The sequence below is a fragment of the Zonotrichia leucophrys genome, chromosome 15, assembly GCF_028769735.1.
Source record: "Zonotrichia leucophrys gambelii isolate GWCS_2022_RI chromosome 15, RI_Zleu_2.0, whole genome shotgun sequence".
Classification (NCBI taxonomy): Eukaryota; Metazoa; Chordata; class Aves; order Passeriformes; family Passerellidae; genus Zonotrichia; species Zonotrichia leucophrys.
This window is the reverse complement of record NC_088185.1, coordinates 2,678,170-2,696,744: the sequence shown is the minus strand read 5'-3', so window position 1 is coordinate 2,696,744 and position 18,575 is coordinate 2,678,170. Positions and strand designations below refer to the sequence as shown.

General features: G+C 51.7%; 1 protein-coding gene across 1 annotated transcript; it reads left to right on the top strand.

The window, feature by feature from the left end:
- The first annotated feature begins 267 nt into the window (after positions 1-267).
- On the top strand, positions 268-17,945 carry CAMKK2 (calcium/calmodulin dependent protein kinase kinase 2). The gene is made up of 18 exons (XM_064727350.1): positions 268-424; positions 4,672-4,788; positions 5,205-5,673; positions 7,095-7,142; positions 7,545-7,598; positions 7,739-7,790; positions 7,877-8,010; positions 8,610-8,646; positions 9,418-9,439; positions 9,735-9,823; positions 10,055-10,254; positions 10,343-10,396; positions 10,841-10,914; positions 11,278-11,365; positions 11,612-11,707; positions 12,248-12,376; positions 14,233-14,333; positions 14,693-17,945. The coding sequence occupies exons 3-18, from the start codon at positions 5,374-5,376 to the stop codon at positions 14,763-14,765; spliced, it is 1,551 nt and encodes a 516-aa protein (XP_064583420.1). The 5' UTR covers positions 268-424; positions 4,672-4,788; positions 5,205-5,373; the 3' UTR covers positions 14,766-17,945.
- Positions 17,946-18,575: the final 630 nt, after the last annotated feature.

The window sequence follows — 18,575 nt, the reverse complement described above, 5'->3', positions numbered from 1 at the left end:
GCCGGGGCTCGGGTCCCTCCGAGGCGGCCGCGGGGAGCCCGCAGCGGGGTCGGCGGCAGCGGGACCGGCCGGGGCTCCGCGCTGCATCCCGCGGGAGGTGACGCGCGGCCCGGGGGGGAATAAAACACTGGGGGAAAATTTGTAAATAAACAAAGGAACAAAACACACCGCAACAGCGGCTTACGGGGGCGGGCGGGCAGGATGCGGCTGCCCGGGGGGAAACCTGCCCTTCCCCGGGGCGGAGCGGGGCCTCCCTCTCTCCCTCCCTCCCTCCTTCCATCGCTCCCTCCCTCCTTCCCTCCCTCCTTCCCGCTGCCGCCGCCGGAGCGGAACCGAAAGCGAAGGCGGCGCCGGGCAGCGGCGCTCCGGCCCAGCGCGGCGGGGGCTGCGGGGGCTGCGGGGTCCCGGGGTCGCTCCCCGCCAGGTCGGTGCTGCGGGAACGGGCGGGGAGGCCGGGCGGGCCCGGCCGGGGATGCGCCCGCGGTGGCGGAGACAAAGCCGCGCCCGGAGGGAGCGGGCGGGCGGGGGCGGCCGAGGCGGGGATGGAGCGGGGCTGGGGCTGCGCTGCGGGCGGCGAACGGCATCGCCCCCGGACGGGGCTCTCTGGCGGCCTGTGCGGACACCCCCGCGCTGCGGGCTCGCTGCTGTCATTTCCCCATCCCGCCCCTGGCCAACGGGCCCCGCGGACATCCCGGCCCCCACACGTGCCGCGGTACCGGCGGGCGGCGGCGCCCCGGGGATCGGCCATGGGACCGGGTGGCCACACCGCGCGTTCCTCAGACCCCACGGGGCTCCTGTCCGCGGGTTGAGGGCCGGGATCGGGGGTGCCGCGCAAAGATAGGCCATGGGGTTGGGAAAGGAGGGGTTTTTAAGGTCAAGGGACGAGTGAGAGGGGATGGAGCTGGCGGAGCGAATGTGCACAGGGCACGGGGCTCATCAGAAGCCACAGGTTGGGTTGCTGCGAGTGGCAGAGCGTGGTTCGGAGGTGGGATGGAGCCCTGCAGCCACGTGCACGGCACAGAGCATCAGGAGCATGAAGGGAAGAGTCGAGACCAAGAGCAAAGTGAGATGACCACGGGAAGCTGCTGTGATGGAGCTGTGGGCTGACTGCAATGCTGCGGGGGCAGAAACCACCGCGGGGGACAGGAGCAGGCTGTCCTCAGGGCAGGGCCAGGGGGACCGTGCTGGGGAGAGGATGTGTGGCAGCTGTGGGCGCCAGAGCTGCCTTCAATAGCCCACACCCACAGAGACAGCCCCTCCCCTGAGGCAGAGACAAACCCCAAAAGCCCATAAGCCCATACCTGAGTGTGCTGTGAGGGCGGGCAGTTCCAGGGAGGTAATTTGCCTTTGCTTTTCAACTCTGCCTTAATGTCTTTTAAGTGGTGTTCACAAAGTGGAGAGCTGCTCCAGTTTCCTCTTGTGGGCATCGTGGGCTGGAGCTGATGTTTCTAGGGAAGCTGGGAGTTGCTTGGCAGTGCTGGACAAGGTGATGGAGGTGCCCTGAGCTTATTCTGGTCCAGGCTCAACACCATCTCTGGAGCTCAGGCTCTTTTGGGATGCTCATTATATATTGCTTCAGCAGTATTAGGCAGTATCCTCATAATTATAAAAACCTTGGTAAAGATGTTTTTGTGATTCCTATTGAAACCTGCTGCTGGGTGTTGTGACACCACAATGCTACCAGCCTGGCTTTGCATTTTTTTCCCCCAATTCTTTCCACTCTGTGTTGGCTGGGCCAGGCAGTGCAGGAGGCTCTTCCATTCACCCTGGGGATGATGAAAAGCTTTGCTGCTTGGGCACAGGGACCTGTCCTCGATGGGGCACGGGCACCTGTTTCCAGTATCTCATAAATTTGGGTGTCCTCTGACTTCTAGAAAAGCTGCTGAGAGATTTTTTTTCCATTAAAAGTCAGGTAGGGCATGCATATGGTCTTTGTATACTACAGTGACTAATATATTTCTGGCAAGGTCTGTGCTCACCCGTAGGAAGGGAAACTGTGATCGATGCCCCCGTTGCTGCAGATGACACCACTCTTGGCACGGGCACTTCCACCGCTGACCGTGACCGGGGAAAGCAAAATAGCCACTGGACTGTGCCCAGGGAGACCAATAACTGCCCCAGGCTGGCCCTGCTTGGCTTTTAACCAACCTCCAGCACTAGCAGGGGAGGATCTCTGCGAGTAAAATCAGCCCTGGTTTCGGTGTTTTGAGTTCACTTTGGTTCTAAACAGCTGAAGTTGCGATTTGTGAGCTGACCCCCATGGAAGGATGGATGGAGGGGTCACTGCTGAGCTGCCACCAAGTCTTATTCCCCTGGGAGGGTCTGATCCTCACACTGTGTCTGGCCTTGCCACAGTGACAGGTGTGGGGAAGGCGAGTGTGCAGCCCCTGCAGCTGGGCAGAGAAACAGCTCCGGGGAGGGAAGGGCAGGCAGATGCATCCCTGTGCTCTGACTGAAATCCCTGCAGGCTGTGCTGGCTGCCAGGTGTCACCCTCTGCACTCGGCTGGAATGGGTCAGCGTGTTCCCCTCCCGAGGTGGCCGCATCCAGCCCAGGCAGGGCCCAGGAGCTCTCGGCAGAGCTGGGGCTGCCGAGGGGCCGTGAAAATCCCTCACCCTCGCGGGGGCTGAGGGGCCGTGAAAATCCCTCACCCTCGCGGGGGCTGAGGGGCCGTGAAAATCCCTCACCCTCGCGGGGGCTGAGGGGCCGTGAAAATCCCTCACCCTCGCGGGGGCTGAGGGGCCGTGAAAATCCCTCACCCTCGCGGGGGCCGGTTCCACTCCCATTCGCTTCCGCTCAAGCCACGTGGACGCTGAGCGAGAGGGAGAGCTGCTGCCAGGGTTTCACAGACCTCTTTTCATTTTAATATCCCTCTCCTTGCTGAATTAGATGCGAGACTGATTGCTTCGATAATCCTGCTGCAGCCGCTATGGGTTATATATGGATTGCAGCCAAAAGCTGTGCCGATAAATCATTCCTATACACCAGGCTGTTATATTTCCTGAGGATTTTGTGGGCATGTGCTGCTCCCTTTTACATAAGGATCTGCTGGAGTTCAGACCAGAATGTGCTGATTTTCCCCAGGCAAGGGCTCGGATGGGTTGGTGAAGCCAAAGCCCCCAGGCTGTATTTTCTCTCTTTTGGGATTACTGCCCTCCTTTCAGCTATTTTACTTTTCTCTCTGACTGGGAATACAGCAGTTCTCAACCTCCTCCTCCTCCTCCTCATGTGCATATTAAGGATAACAGGGCTGTGTTCAACAGTGTGACCCCACTTCTGGGTTTCTCTCAGGCAAGGCGTCATCTCGGCAATTTCTTAAAACCCCCATCTTCTGACCCTTTCACACATGCACAGGGAAAACCCCTCTGATTTCCCACTTCAGACAATGTCACAATGGGGCTTGGATGACTTTTAGTTTATAGAGCCTGGGGAAGCCTGCTTGAATTAATCAGACTTGATATGTTTATCCTGGTCAAGCCAATTAACTCCCGCCAGCCAGGACAGCTCAGCTCCCAAGTGTGACTGAGGCTTCATAACTCAATTTTGCTCAAGCCTGGCAAAGTTTATCAGAAACCCTTGAAAATCGGGATGCAGGCGATGCTCTGGGGGCAGGATGGGATACCCAGCCATGCTGTGGCACTGCTGGAGATTGATGTTGCTACCAGTGATGTTCTGGGGTGGTTTCATCCCAAGGCTGCCCTGATGAGCTGCCTTTTTTGGTGCGGCCGCGGAGCACGGTGAGGGTAGAGGGCACAGCATTCCGGATCAGCGCCGGCTTCAGGGCAGCTATTTATATGTGCCCACTGGAGGGGTGCCCAAAGCAGGCCAGGCAAATGGCCTCGAGATGCATCCCTGTGAATTCAGGATGAATGGGGGGGCTGCCTGTTTGTTTTAATCCATTTGGGAGTGCATTAAAACATGCTGCCGAGGGCTGCCAGCAGCACTGCGGGGGGAATTTGACTTGGCTGGTGGCTCCTGGCTCTCTCATCCAGCAAAGCCCCGTCCAGGAGTGGATTCAGCCCCACGAAACTCAGTGTTTCTGGAATAGTTTGTCCTTGTTGCTGTTCGTTGGCTTATTTATAGCCTCCCCATCCCTGTGCTTCTCCGTGCCTCGGAGCAGCGAGCGGTGCCGCGTTGGCTTCAGCTCCAGGCCGATCCCACTTGGGCACAAAAGCTCTGGTTTATAGATCAGTGTTGAAAACAGCAATTAGGCCATTGTGAAGCCTCGAGGACGGGGGGAGACGATTTGATTTCTGTACTTGACCCGTAATTTCTGCTGGGCTGATTCAGAGTGGTTGTGCTGCGGGTGCAGCACGGAAACTTCAATGGAGATGAGTGGAGCTAATTTTAACCGGCCGCCTCGTCGAGGTGTGGGAACCAGGCAGAAAAACGCCTCAAACCCTGCTCCTGCTCCTGGGCTGGTTGGTTCAGGATATTTTTTTTCACTTCCTTCTGTGGCAACTTGTTAACCTAGAAATTAAAAACAGCACCAGTGCTGGGGCAGGGAAGAGCAATGGTTTACAGGCAACCAACCACTGAACAGCCCCAGGTGCTGTGGAGTGCCTGGCATGTGTAAATTAACATAATTTTCTCCTCTTTTTTAATTATCACTTAATTATTTGATGATTTAATTTTTTTTGTTGTTGCTAACAGTTTTCTCATTTATCTCAAGGTTTGGGTACCTGAGTTCTGCACAAAAAGCCACAGGGCAAGGAACAGAAATCGCCAGCAATGATGGGCTGTGGGAGGAAGCAGTGAGCCAGGGGGCTGGTCCTGCACCCCATGCTTGGTAAGTGGGTCCTTTTGTCCCTGAACTGCTTTGTCTGGGGGGACTTGGCAAAGATGTGAACAGTAAAGTAGAGAACTCAGTGGTATTTATGCCGGTATAGCGCAGTTCTTTATCCTGCCCCTTTAAAATAACCCCTTTGGAGTATTTCCATAATGGAGATGATGGAGTTTTTACTCCCTGGAGGGGTTTAGTTAAAAAGGGTGGAAGGACCAGAGGTGGCAGCCTTGGGGTTGAGGCTGGCTCTAGCCTGGGGTCTGTCCCATGGCAGGGTGATTGTGCATCCTTGTGCCATCCTGCACTGCTGCCCTTGGCTTCACCATTCCCTATGGAATGAATAAATCAATCTGTAGCACAATGACCAGCAGGAAATTCCTCTTTTAGCAGAGTCTGGCTGACTCTCTATCCTGTGTTTGCAGGCACATCTCCCCAGCACAGCATGGCCAGGATGAGGCCATCGGTCCCTCCACGCCGCCACGTGTCCCCAGCAGCTCGCCCGCCCCACAGCCCCTGTGCAGCGCCGGAGGCTGCGGCCGCCGAGCCCCCGCGGCCCTGCGGGACCGCCCGGCGCTGAGCCCCGGCAGCAGCATGGCCTCGCTCATCGTGGTCACCGAGCACGAGGCCGCGGGCAGCGCGAGCGAGGAGGAGATGGACGTGCCCGGCACCGAGGCCTTTGGGGACGGCCGCAAGCTGCACCTCTCCGGCCGCAAGCTGTCCCTGCAGGAGCGGCCGCAGCCCGTCCGCTCGCCCGGGCACGGCGACGGCGCCAAGGAACGCTTCATCTACCCCTCCCTGCCCTACTCCCCCGTGACCTCCCCGCACTCCTCCCCACGGCTGCCGCGGCGGCCAACGGTGGAGTCCAACCGTGTGTCCATCACAGGATTGCAGGTGAGGGGGATGAACGTTACAGGTGAGGGGATGAACGTTACAGGTGAGGGGAATGAGCGTTAGAATGAGGGGGATGATGTTACAGGTGAGGGGGATGAATGTTACTGGTGAGAGTGATGACATTACAGGTGAGAGTGATGAACGTTACAGGTGAGGGGATGAACGTTACAGGTGAGGGGATGAACATTACAGGTGAGGGGAATGAATGTTACAGGTGAGAGTGATGAACATTACTGGTGAGGGGATAAATGTTACAGGTGAGGGGATGAACATTACAGGTGAGGGGATGAACGTTACAGGTGAGGGGATGAACGTTACAGGTGAGGGGGATGAACGTTACAGGTGAGGGGATGAACATTACAGGTGAGGGGGATGAACGTTACAGGTGAGAGTGATGAACATTACAGGTGAGGGGGATGAACGTTACAGGTGAGGGGGATGAACGTTACAGGTGAGGGGGATGAACGTTACAGGTGAGGGGGATGAACGTTACTGGTGAGGGGATGAACATTACAGGTGAGGGGGATGAACGTTACAGGTGAGAGTGATGAACGTTACAGGTGAGGGGGATGAACATTACAGGTGAGAGTGATGAACGTTACTGGTGAGGGGGATGAACATTACAGGTGAGAGTGATGAACATTACAGGTGAGGGGGATGAATGTTACAGGTGAGGAGAATGAGTGTTAGAATGAGGGGGATGAGTGTTACAGGTGAGGGGGATGAACTCTGCTCCTGCAGTTTTCCTGCTCCCATCTGCCTGGATTTTCCCACAGTGGCATTTCTTCTCGCTTGTTTTTTCTGGGGATAAACCCCCACAGCCCATCTGCAGGTGTGTGGCAGGGGGCCCTGGGATATCCTGGGCCATGGGGACAGCCCTCAGGGAGGTGAGACCCCAACTCACCAGTTTTTGTGCCTTTTGCTGATTCTGCAGCTCTCACACCTGTGTTTGATGGAAGCCAGGAGTGTAGCGCAAGTTTCTTTCTTTACTCCTTAAAAATAAAAAAACAGAGAAGTTCACTGAGATCTAAAGAGAAAACAGGCCTGCCTCCCCCAGCCTGACAGAAAACAGGCAGCAAGTTGCTGCTTTGCCCAGAAGAAATAAAATTACTCGGCGCCAGGTCGCCAGCACTAAACCCCTCAGGGCTCTCCCTGTCCCTCGCTCTGTTCCACATGAGTGGACAGGACAGGATCCCTGCCCAGCCATTAACGTTTGCAATTAGCCCTCTGTAAACACACCAAAGTGTGCCTTGGTGGGTGGTTTTGTGGCTCATGAATCAAAGCTGCCCCACAAGTGTGCTTGAGCAGAGCAGGACGGGGTGTGAGTTTGCAGAGAAAGTTTTGCAGGAGATTCAAAAGGACAAGAGCAAATGTGAGCAGCTTTGTGGCTCATGCCAAACTTCCCTGCTCTCTCCCCACAGGACTGTGTGCAGCTCAACCAGTACAAGCTGAAGGATGAGATTGGGAAGGTGAATATTGGGTTTGAGGTGGGATGAGGGGTTTTGGGTTGGGAGAGTGTCTGGCTTGCTTTCACTTTCCAGTCATGGGAATGCTCCAGAATAGGAGCAAATCCAGCCACTCACCACGGCAGCTCTTTGTTGCTCACTGTTCTGTTCTGAGTGGTGCCAATTGAATTGTATATTTTTAAAATTATTACTAATTTCCTCCCTTCCCCCTCCCTCCCACACAATGGGGCATTTGAAGCTCTTCTTTGCTGTCAGTGTGATGTCAGACTGTACACCCCCTGCTCATCCCAGATCTCCCACCGGCTCTGTGATCCCTGTGGGGTGGGTTTGTGGAGGAGCCTGGTTTGGTGATGTGGGTTTTCTGGATTGTCCCTAATTGTGCCCCATGGCTGTGCCCCTCTCCAGGGCTCCTATGGGGTGGTGAAGCTGGCCTACAACGAGGATGATAACACCTACTATGTGAGTAGCACACAGCCCCAGAGCCTGCAGCAGGGCAGGTGGGAGGGGGATGGATCCCTTCTGCTGACTCCCTGCCCCATCCCACCAGCCACACTTTATCCTTGACTTGCCCAAATTCCACATTTGTTCTCCTTTTCCAGGCAATGAAGGTTCTCTCAAAAAAGAAGCTGATGAGACAGGCGGGTTTCCCCCGTAAGTGGCAGGAAGCCTTTTGGCTGGGGCTGTTTTGGGGATCCTGGGGATTGTTCCCATCTGGACCCATCTGTGCCTTTCCTCAGGCCGCCCGCCGCCCCGCGGGGCCAAGGCTGCTCCCGAGGGCTGCCTGCAGCCCAGAGGGCCCATCGAGCAGGTCTACCAGGAGATTGCCATCCTCAAGAAGCTGGACCACCCCAACGTGGTGAAGCTGGTGGAGGTGAGTGCTGGCCCCTTTCCAAAACTCCTCCTTGAGCGTGACGGAGCCTGAATGCTGCAGGGATGGGCTGGGTGAAGGGGAGTGACCCCAGAAGGGAGCAAGGGCAGGTCCTGCCTTTGGAAGAATTTTGCGTTTTCCTTGGTTTAGAAGGTTTTTTATTCTCACCTCCCAAAAGATTTTTTCTTCCCTGCTCAGAAAGGGAAATTGTTTCTTCTGTGGAGGAAACAAGTGCTGAGACAGGTTTTGGGGAAGAACTGGTGTTTCTGCGAGTTCAACAGTGCAGCTGCCTTGCCCTACACCCACTGCCTGTATGAAACAGCCCAAAAATCAAGAATTAAGGATGTGCAGGCTGGAGTTTATTTGGCTCATGAGTCAGATGATGCTTCCTGTGTGTTTTAAATATTTGCTTCCTTGAAGTACAGCTACATCTCTGTCCTCTTTTTTTCCCTACTCTTGTGGGTAGAAGCTCAGAGATGAGCAGACCGTGCTGATGGTGCAGATGGTGCAGAACTGAGATGGCTGCTAAATAAAATATCACAATGCTTAATTTGCAAGGCTTTCTTGGCACTGTTTAATTGCCTTTTTGCTTCTTTTGGCAGGTCCTGGATGACCCCAGTGAGGATCACCTGTACATGGGTAACTGCCCACTGCCCTGGGGTGTCAGAGGGAGGGGGCAGAAGGTTCCCACTGTGTTTTGGAGCAGCTCTGTGTGCAGGGCTGGGTCTCTCCTCCACTATGGGTATAGCCTGATGTGCTGGAGGAGGAAATGAGATGCAGTCTGGGTTGTGAACAGAGATAAGAGTGCTTTATAGCACTTTATTGGCATTAATTCAACACCAGGGCATGCTTTGCCATGAGAGGCACCAGCATTGATGTTCTCAGCTTTGAAGCTGGAATGACAGAAAGCAGTTCTATTTCTCTGGCTTTGGGAAAAGGCATGAATTAATTATCCAAGGTACCAATGAGCCACATCCCAACCTGCCTGGGAGACTGCAGTTGTTGCTTCAGGTAATTCACAACTTTTGAAGAAGGTTTGTTTTTCTATCATTTATGTTCAGCCTGTACTAGTGGAGGAGCATGTGATGCCTTCATGGCCAAGCACTGAGGTTTGCCCAGGGTGTGGGCTCAGCCTTTTTTGGTGGCAAACTGAGGGGTTTTGTGGGCCATGGAGGGCACTTCATGATGCTGAAGCTGCAGCACTGAGAAGACAGTTGGCAGCATCCCCTTAACTGAAAACGGGATCAACCCAAATGCCACGTGCCTTGCATAAGACAGCATCTCCTTTTTAAAAATAACATATTATTTTTAGAATTTTGTCATTAAAATAATTGCTTTTGTCCTGAGGCTGTGCTCACAGGAGCCATACCCTGTAAGCAATCTGTAATCACCTTCTCTTTTGTGTTGCAGTGTTTGAGCTGGTGAAGCAGGGGTGAGTACTGAATTCCAGATTTAATCCTACTAACACTTGAGCATCCAGTGGGTCTGTGGGTGGCAGAGCTTGGCCACCCAAGGTGGGAATGGGGGGCAGAGGTGATGGGGAGGTTCATGGTTGGGGCTTGAGCTTTGAGTAGCATTTCCCTGGCCTGGTTACAGCTGAGTACACCTTGTGTACTGTGTGCCTGTGTCTGGGGTTGTGTGCTGTCACCAGCCAGTGACAAAGCCTCCAGACCCTGTTTCAGCACATCCAGGTGGGGAATGAATTCCATTCTCTGTTGCCTTCACAGCCCTGTGATGGAAATCCCAACCTTGAAACCTCTCAGTGAGGACCAGGCTCGGTTCTACTTCCAGGATCTGATCAAGGGCATTGAATACTGTAAGTGTCTCTGCAGAAAGGGTGGTATTTCTTATTTTGGGTTTTTTTCTGAACACCTGGAGCTGGCCTTTCTGCTGCTGTAGGGTGCCATTTCTGGTGGCTCATGCTCTAAAGGGGTTTTTAAAGCTGGGGCTGGTTGTGGTGTTAGCAGACAGAGCCACACGGAGCCCTCGTGGCTCCCTTGCTGCCAACCAGGGCTGCTGCTGCACAGTCACTGTCCCTCTGCTGCAGTGCACTATCAGAAGATAATCCATCGGGATATTAAACCTTCCAACCTCCTCGTGGGGGAAGATGGGCACGTCAAGATCGCCGACTTCGGAGTGAGCAACGAGTTCAAGGGAGCTGATGCCCTCTTAACCAACACAGTGGGCACTCCTGCCTTCATGGCCCCAGAAACCCTCTCAGAAACCAGGAAAATCTTCTCTGGAAAGGTATTTAAGAGCAATTTGAATGGTCTTGGGCTAACCTTGCACAAACCAACCTTGTTGTAGATCTAACTGTGCTTTCTTCACTCTGCAGGCTTTGGATGTGTGGGCCATGGGGATCACGCTGTACTGCTTCGTGTTTGGGCAGGTAATGAGATGGATTTTTCGGTGCTGTTGGTGTTTGGGGGGTTGGTTTGTGCCTCCCATGTTCCAGGTAAGCAGTGGGACTGGCACCTTGTGTCCCTGTTGAGCTGAGTGGAGATTAGGATGTGTGGATGGAAATGGGAAACCTTTGGGATGGGTGCAGCCAAAAGGACTGGGCTTCTCTTCTTCCCCAGTGGAAAAAAATCTAGTTATGCGCAATTTTTTTAGGAAAGGAGTTCTTTTAGTAATTGGTAATTTTTGGTTAAATGTTTTTTTCATTGAGTTTAAAAGTGACATTGATATAATTGGAAATCTTCTGGAATTTCTCTGTAACTGGATCTTTGCTCTCCTTCATACCCTATGAGATCCTGATGCTCCTCTGGCTGCCTCACGATTTCCTCTTAAGAGAAGTTGTTGCTTTCCTCATTGCTCTTTTTCTTTGTGGTAGTGCCCTTTTATGGATGAAAGGATCTTGAGTTTACACAATAAAATCAAGACCCAAACGTTGGAGTTCCCAGACCAGTGAGTACTCAAAAAAAAAACAACCCATCCGTCCTTATTTTACAGCTCATTTGAATTGTTTCTCAAGCACTGCCTGGGTAGGGCTGGCCCTGCTCTTCTGTGGTTTTGCAAAATTCAGGCTTTGAGTTGGTGTCTCCCTGCCCTGTAAATGTGGGATCACACTTCACATTGCCTCAAAAGGGAATATTTTGCTTTTTCTGGGGGTTTGGAGAGGAGGGGGTGTACAAGAACCCAAAGCTGCCTCCCTGTTGGGGCTGGAGTGCAGCCCCTCTGCCCAGAAGGTCCATAGCTGGCACTGGGGTGAAGAACAGAGGCAGCACCCATCCCTTTCCCCATCTCATCTCTCCCTTCCTCCTTCCACAGGCCAGAAATTACGGACTTCTTGAAGGATTTGATTACACGGATGTTGGATAAAAATCCCGAATCTAGGATTTCGGTCCCAGAAATCAAGGTACTGACCCAGCTTCCTGGTGCTGGCTGTGCCTTCACTTCTGTTGGGTTCTCCTTGCTCGGCTGTTTTTGGGAGTCAGTTTGATCGCGCCAGGCTAGGTCCTCCCCCTGTGCCCAGGGCCCCTGGGCAGGTAAGTCCCAGCTCCTTCCCCTGCTCCGGGACCTGCTCAGCTTTGGGACCTTTGGTGCCTATAGGAGTGGCAGGCAAAAGGAAATCCCCTGAGTACAGTATTTCCTCTGCTACCAGGAAAGTACTGTGCAACAGCCTTTCGCAGGAGATTTCTGGTCCTTCGCCCCTGCGGGAGCCTGGAAGGGGCGAGAAGCTGAGAGAATGGAGAGCAAGGTAGGGGGAAAGGACTGTGGGGGAATTCTGGAACCTTCTGTGCTCCTCCTGCAGCCGACCAAGGCACCAGGTGTGTGGGCCAGGAGAAACAGGGGCTCTGCCTCCAGGCATGGATTAATCAGCTCCAGGACGAGGGCTCGGTGGGTCTCCCATCACTGCTGCTCATATGTGTGGACTGGAAAAAGTCTCTCCTGCCTCCTGGTGCTGTCTCATCCATAAGATGAGAGTGAAGACAGGTCTCCTTCCCTAAAGCCCAGAGATGCCCAGTGCTGTAGGTGACCCAGGTTATGGCTTGGTTGTGTAGCTGGCTCTGGACGAGCCACACCACGGCATTTTCTGCTCCAGGCTGTGCAGTTCCTGCTGGCACCCAGGTGAGCTGGCTCAGCAGTGACATGGCACAGCCCTGCCCTGCTCCCTGGCATTTCAGGAGCACATAGGGGCCATAGCTTGGACAAGGAGATGCGTTTGCCAGGCTTGTGTTGTTGTTTGAGTTATGAAAAAAGGGAAATCGTTCCTGACAGGCTGTGTTATTAATTGAAGTTGCACCCTTGGGTCACCAAGAACGGAGCGGAGCTGCTGCCCACGGAGGATGAGAACTGCACCCTCGTCGAGGTGACAGAGGAAGAAGTGGAGAATTCAGTGAAGCACATCCCCAGCCTGGCCACCGTGGTGAGTACAAAGGAGCTGATGGCCTGTGGATGCACAGTGGGGTGACCCTGGGCAGCTGGAGTTCACTGCTGAAGGGCAAAAGCATTGGGCAGGATTAGAGCAAAGACCTTCCCTGTCTTGGAAACAAGTGCTGCAAGACACTTGGGTGTCTCAGGGTCTCAGCAGCTCACTGGACATGGCCGTGCCCCACAGTGCAGGGGAATATTTTAGAGCAGTTTCAAAGATAACTGTCAGTGGGTTGATGGTCTCCATGCTTGAGCTGGCTGCCTACATATCACTGTATTTGCTCAGGGCAAAACAGCATCTGGTCCAGAACCTGCCTGTGGCCAGGAGCAGATGTTTTGGCCAGGCACAAGGAGCTCCTGCCCTGTTCTGCCTGTCCAGCCAGAGGGGCTGTGGGAGGTTCCTGGGATGGAGATTTTTTATCTGGGCCACGATGTGCATCAGCCCCCGCCTGGAGCTATTCTTGGTGACTTCATCTCATCTCTTTTCAAGCTCATATTTTTGTTCTCTGCAACCCACTGTGGTGGTGAGAACCACATTGTAACCCCGTCCTGTGTAGAAAGTGAAATCCTTTGTGGTTTTGAACCTAATGATTTCTTTGGGTGCCGCCAGCCCTTGTGTTAGGAGAGAGCGAGCGACCATTCACAGCTCCTGGCCTGGTGTTATCTGCCTGTAGGAACCCAGGCTGGGATTTTTTGAAGAACAGGTTTCCCTTTTAAGCCCCTTTTCCATCTCATGGCAAATGTGGCCTCATTTCTGGAGCTCTCTCCCTTTTGGATGCCCTGCAGAAATCTCACTGACCACAGCTGTGTGAACATGCAAATGCACCTTGTGCTGCTCAGGCTGAAAAAGCAGATGTTGTCTAAAGAGCTCACCATTGATGAGGGGTTTGCCCCCTTTTTTCTGTTCAGAGGGGACTTGATCAGTGGGCTCGGTGCTCCCAGCCCTGTTGAAATCCAGGTGTGTTCAGCACAGCTCAAGGCAAATCAGATTTTACTGCACCTCTTTGACTCTTAGATAACACACTACCTCCAGGCAAATGTGGTATTTTCAAATTTGCATTTGATCTTCAGAATTACCCTCTGGTGCTGATCTTTGTGCAGCCAAGTGCAGGCGTTGACGCTCCAGTACGAGATGCACTCACGTGGCTTTGACTCTTAGAACACCCTCGCCTTCAGACACAGAACAGCTCCCTGTGCGCCCTGGTGAGCAGATAAACGAGGCACAGGGGGATGAGAAGCAACATCAAATGAAGTCAGGGCTCTCAGGGATGTCCCTGCTGAGGCAGGGTTCAGTGCTGCTCACCTTGATGTCTGTTCCCACCAGCACAACAAGCTGGGGGATGCCAGGGAAGAATCCTGACACATCTCTGTTCCCACCGGTCTCTGATTGGTAACTTTGTGTTTTGCAGCCAAAGCTGGACAAATGGCCAGCTTTCAGTTTGGTTTCAGGTGAACATTAAGGTAAAATTGTACCATTTCCTTCCCTTCTCCCTTTCCAGTGAATTATTTTGCCAGGTAATAATGGAGGACTGGGAATTTACAGGTACTGGATGCAGCAATCAGTAAAACCTACTACTGGAGAGGAAAGAAACCTCCCAGTCTTGGCTTTGCTCTCCGTTCCAGCCTCTTACACCTGGTGTGGCTCTCACCTGCAGGGGTTTCAGATGAGGATACAGCCCCTGTATTAAGCAGCTGGAGACTTGCAAAGATGCTTCCTTCTGATTTCTGTTTATAGAGAACTTTGACTTGTTTTCACTAGTTTTTTTAATTACTTGGGCATGCAAGTTGGATGTTCCTGTTGCTCTTGAATGAAGGGAAAGCACCCCAGTGAACTGCATTCTGGTTTTGCAGATCCTGGTTAAAACGATGATCCGGAAGCGATCCTTTGGGAACCCGTTTGAGGGGAGCAAGAGGGAGGAGAGGCCATTGTCTTCCTCTGGGAACCTGCTGCCGTAAGTGTCACCACCTCACCTCGGCCCCAGAAGACCCCAAAAGCAGCTTTTTCTGATCCTCTGAGGGAGAAATTAAATAGTTGGGTTTTGAAACATAAGGGCCATGACGGCAACATTCACACCCCACCTGTCTGATCTGTAACTGCTTTATGGGATTTTTGTGACATGGAATATCCTGCTGTTCTGATGGGATGAGAAATATCTTTTTATGGCACTTCCAGTCTGTTACATGGGGAGAGATGACACATGCTCAGTGTCCCAAAGATCCCATGGCAGGGAAGGGGCAGAACTGGTGTCTCATGGCCTCCTTTCCCTTCTTCTGAGTCACTCAGCAGCTGTTTTATTTCCTTTGAAAACAGGAAACAAGGCAGTGAAGATAACCTGAAATGCAACGATTTGCCCAACGTGGGAGAGGAGGAACTTCTTTCTTGAGCGTGGACTTTACGGTTCTGCCGAGCAGCTCAATGCAGGGCACGGCACCAAGCGTGACCAGAGCCCAGAGCAAACACAGCATGACATGGCGCTATCTCAGTACAATGCTGGATGTAGAGCTCACATAGCAGCATGTTATCACACCTTATCAGACATCTGATTATTTGCCATAAACGTGGAGCATCTCCGAGCACTTGGACTGCTGACTTCTGGTGGGAGAGGAGGCGCTGGCGGACAGCGGAGAGGTGAGCGGTGGTGGTGAGCAGCAAGAGGGCTTTGCAAAACAAAACCCACAGCAGCCAAAGGAAAGTGCATTTGGAACTGCTTTGAGCTGCTTGTAATGCCAAATAATTTGCAGGGACTGATGCCAGCGTCCCAGGGGCACGATGCCCATGGCGTGGCTGTGGGCACGTGCAGAAGGGTGAAGCTTTTGCCAAGTGGCATACACAGCAGTAAAACCAAGCACACGTGTGCACTTTGAGAGTTCACGACCTACCAGGAATGTTGTTGCATCTATTTCTTGTAGTTCTGGTTTGTTTTTAATTGACACCTTTTTAACTGCATGGGAACAAAGCAAAAACCCACCTGTTCAGCTTTTTAAAGAATGCCTACCTTTGTGAGCCAAGTTGTATGAAACAGCATCTTCAGGACGTTCAAAAAGTGAGGTTAATTACCTCCTCAGGTAATTAACACCTTTCCAGAGGCCTTGGTGTGACCAGGACTTGGTAAGTTAGGTATTCAGTGTATGAAAGGAAAAGGTATTTAAGGGCTTAAGTTCAGTTTGAACTATTTTTGCTGCAGACATATGAGTGAAAGGTGGTGTTTAGAATGTTTTAAACAACAGAAGAAGCACTAACAGTTTGTTTCTAAATATTTTACTTGATCTAGATAGATATACTATAAAATATAAAATTCAGGGTAAAATCCTTCACTTCCATGTACATTACATGGTTTACTACAATTAAAAATAATACAACTTATGCTGGTTTTTAAGTATAGACTTAGGGCTTGCTTAGAATTTAAGATCTTAATGATTAGCTAGTAATTTTCAAAGAAACATTTGTTTTCCAAACTCTTAATCTGGATTCTGGGGCCAATGCTATGTATTTTTTGCAAGTTTGTTACCAGTAATTTGTGAATGCCTGTGGATCAGAGGCTTGTTAGTAAATTAAGTGTATATCTAGTTAATGGATTGTTTCTTACCAAGAGCTCTTTCACCTTCAGTCAGATTACTCTGATTATTTGTGGTGCTTGTACAAAATAATAATCTGCCATGTGGTGGGAGAGACTCTGGCATCCAGACTCACTTTCCCAAGTTCTCTGTGCTTGGACAAAGCTGGAGAACGAGGAGCCAGGGTTTGCCTGAGGAAAGGGGTCACGGTAAGTACAGTTGTTTTGTGGCTGGAGCATGGGACTAGGGGGAAAAAGGTCTGATTTTTTTCCTTTCTCAGTCTGATGTGGTTGTGTGACCTTGAAAGAGGCATTTGATGTACCTGACAAGGAGTATTTGAGTCTCCCAAGCTTGTGAGGGACTGTTAAGGTGTAATTCTTTGCCCTCAGGAAGAAGGCACTAGGAGACTGCCAAATGTCTTGATTAATGGTAAAGTCTCTGCCTGTTAACCCTGGCCTTGGATGCCCTGCCTTTAGAAAGTGACCATTCCCTTGTCTTCCTTTATTTTATCCTGGACAGCACAAGTAGCAGCGTGCCAAGGTCCTTGGCCCTGCTGCAGTCAGACTTGGCCTGGTAATTCCTGGTTAAGACTGGTTTTTGTTAGAGCCAGGACAGCATTAGCAAGGGTGCAGATGCCTACCCAAACTGTCCCTGACACCTTTTGATCACCTGAAGCGATGTTCCCCCTAAATTGCAATTTATTATGGAAGCATTGTGCTGCTGGCCTCTTTCCAAAGCCAGTGAGGACAGTTGGTGGTTTAGGAGCAATACTATGGAGTTTGGAGCCATAAGACATGCACTGTTTTCCTCCCATTTCAGTCCGAGGCTATGCCAAAGCCCTGCAGCTTCAGCTATGGGAAAACCAAACAGGTAACTTGGGGGCCAGCACTATTGCAGCTGCCTGCTCCCCCTACACAGGACTTTTCATTGTGGAAATGTGTGTGAGTGGGCAGCCTGGTTCTCTAACCCTGCAAATGGACTTGATCTGCCAAAAAATTGTAAAAAGCTAGGGGATCCAATTCTTTGTAGGTAGTGCATAGTAGTGTGTGTGGTGTGTTTGCTAGAGGTGTGTTGTAGAGATCTCTGTGCTGCCCATCCCTGGTTGTGATTTGTCAGGTGAGCCAGTTTACATTGACCCAACAGGTCTGCCAGGTTTAACACAGCTTCTCAACAGCTGTACCAGCTCCCCAGAGCCCAGCCAGTCTCTGGGCCTCAGATACTCCCACTGCTCAGTGTCTGCCTGCCTGCATGGCCTTGGTTCTAAAGGATGCTACACTCAGCACTTCCCCAAGGTGCTCTCCAAACTGAGTGTCCCTCAGTGCAGGCTCTGCTGGGGCTGCAGCCAAATGCACATTTGGAAAGAAATGCAATGTGGATTTTTCTGGTTGGTCAGCTCTGTTGAAAGCTTAAAGCGTGGCCGTGTGAGGGAGATCTCTCTAAATGCATGACCTGTTAGAGAAGCTGTACTGTGTATATAAACCTGCTCAGTTCCCCAGCTGCTGTTCCTTAGTAGTAATGCTGGCTTTCTCCTTATAGTGAAGTGAACATTTTGCTTGTGCCTTGGAACTGGGCGATAGCTTGATTTCCCCAACTCCCTTCCTTCCAAGCAAGCCCGGTGCTGACTGTGGGCTTATTGCTGGGTACTAAGCCTTTCTGGCTCTGAAAGCACACAGGAAAGTGCTAAGGGGAAACCAGGCCTCTTATCTGAGTAGCTTTCCATGGTGGTCCCCTCTTACCTATCAGGCAATTGATCTGTTTCTTTTCTAAGGTCCTGAACTATTCCTGATTTTTATACTGTTTGTTTAATGACCAAGGCTTGTGTTTCACTCCTACCCCTTTATTATGCATTTAACTTTATCAGGTGTATCAAGTTTAAATACTGTGTATTTACCACTTTTAAATTATATTACCTAAGAAGAAAGAATAAACCAACAACTAAGTGTTTTTCCACACAGGTGTTCAAGCTTCACTGTACAAGTTGAAATAAATGACATGCAACCAAACCCAGAGTTAATTGATCAAGTGGAACCATTATTCTGTTTGAGTGGTCTTTATCAAGCTGTGAAAGTGTGGTTGTTGGAAGAGAAATCTGAAAGTATTCTCCTATGTTACTGAAGTCTGGTGCTCTACCATTACTGGGGACCTTGGGCTAGGATGGGACCACAGCAGCTCGAGCACTGTATAATCCAAACTGAGCATTCACATGCACAGACTGGAGTGCCCTTGCAAGGGCACTCTTTGAGCTGGGACACAACTTAGTGCTCAGCTGCAGCAGGCACATAAAGAATAAAACAAAATGGTAATGCTGTGGTTTACCCACTGTGCTGCTGGAGAAGGGCAGCCGGGATGCTGGGGATATGGAATAGATCCTGGGGCTCAGTAACACCACAAAAGGTTCAGAGAAAGGGAGGACCTGGACTTTGTGAGTCAATGTGATTACTAGAGGTGCTCAAAGCCAGGTGAATATAAAAGCCAACAAATCCACTTCAATCAAATTGTGTCAACTGTGTTAAATGCAGCAGCCCAGACACAGTTGGTGTGGCAAGCAGTTGGTACCAGCACTCAGATAAAGACCCTAAGATCTTGGCCTCTGACTTACAAGTCTTTTCCCTTGGAGAGGGTTTAAGGCAACAGACATG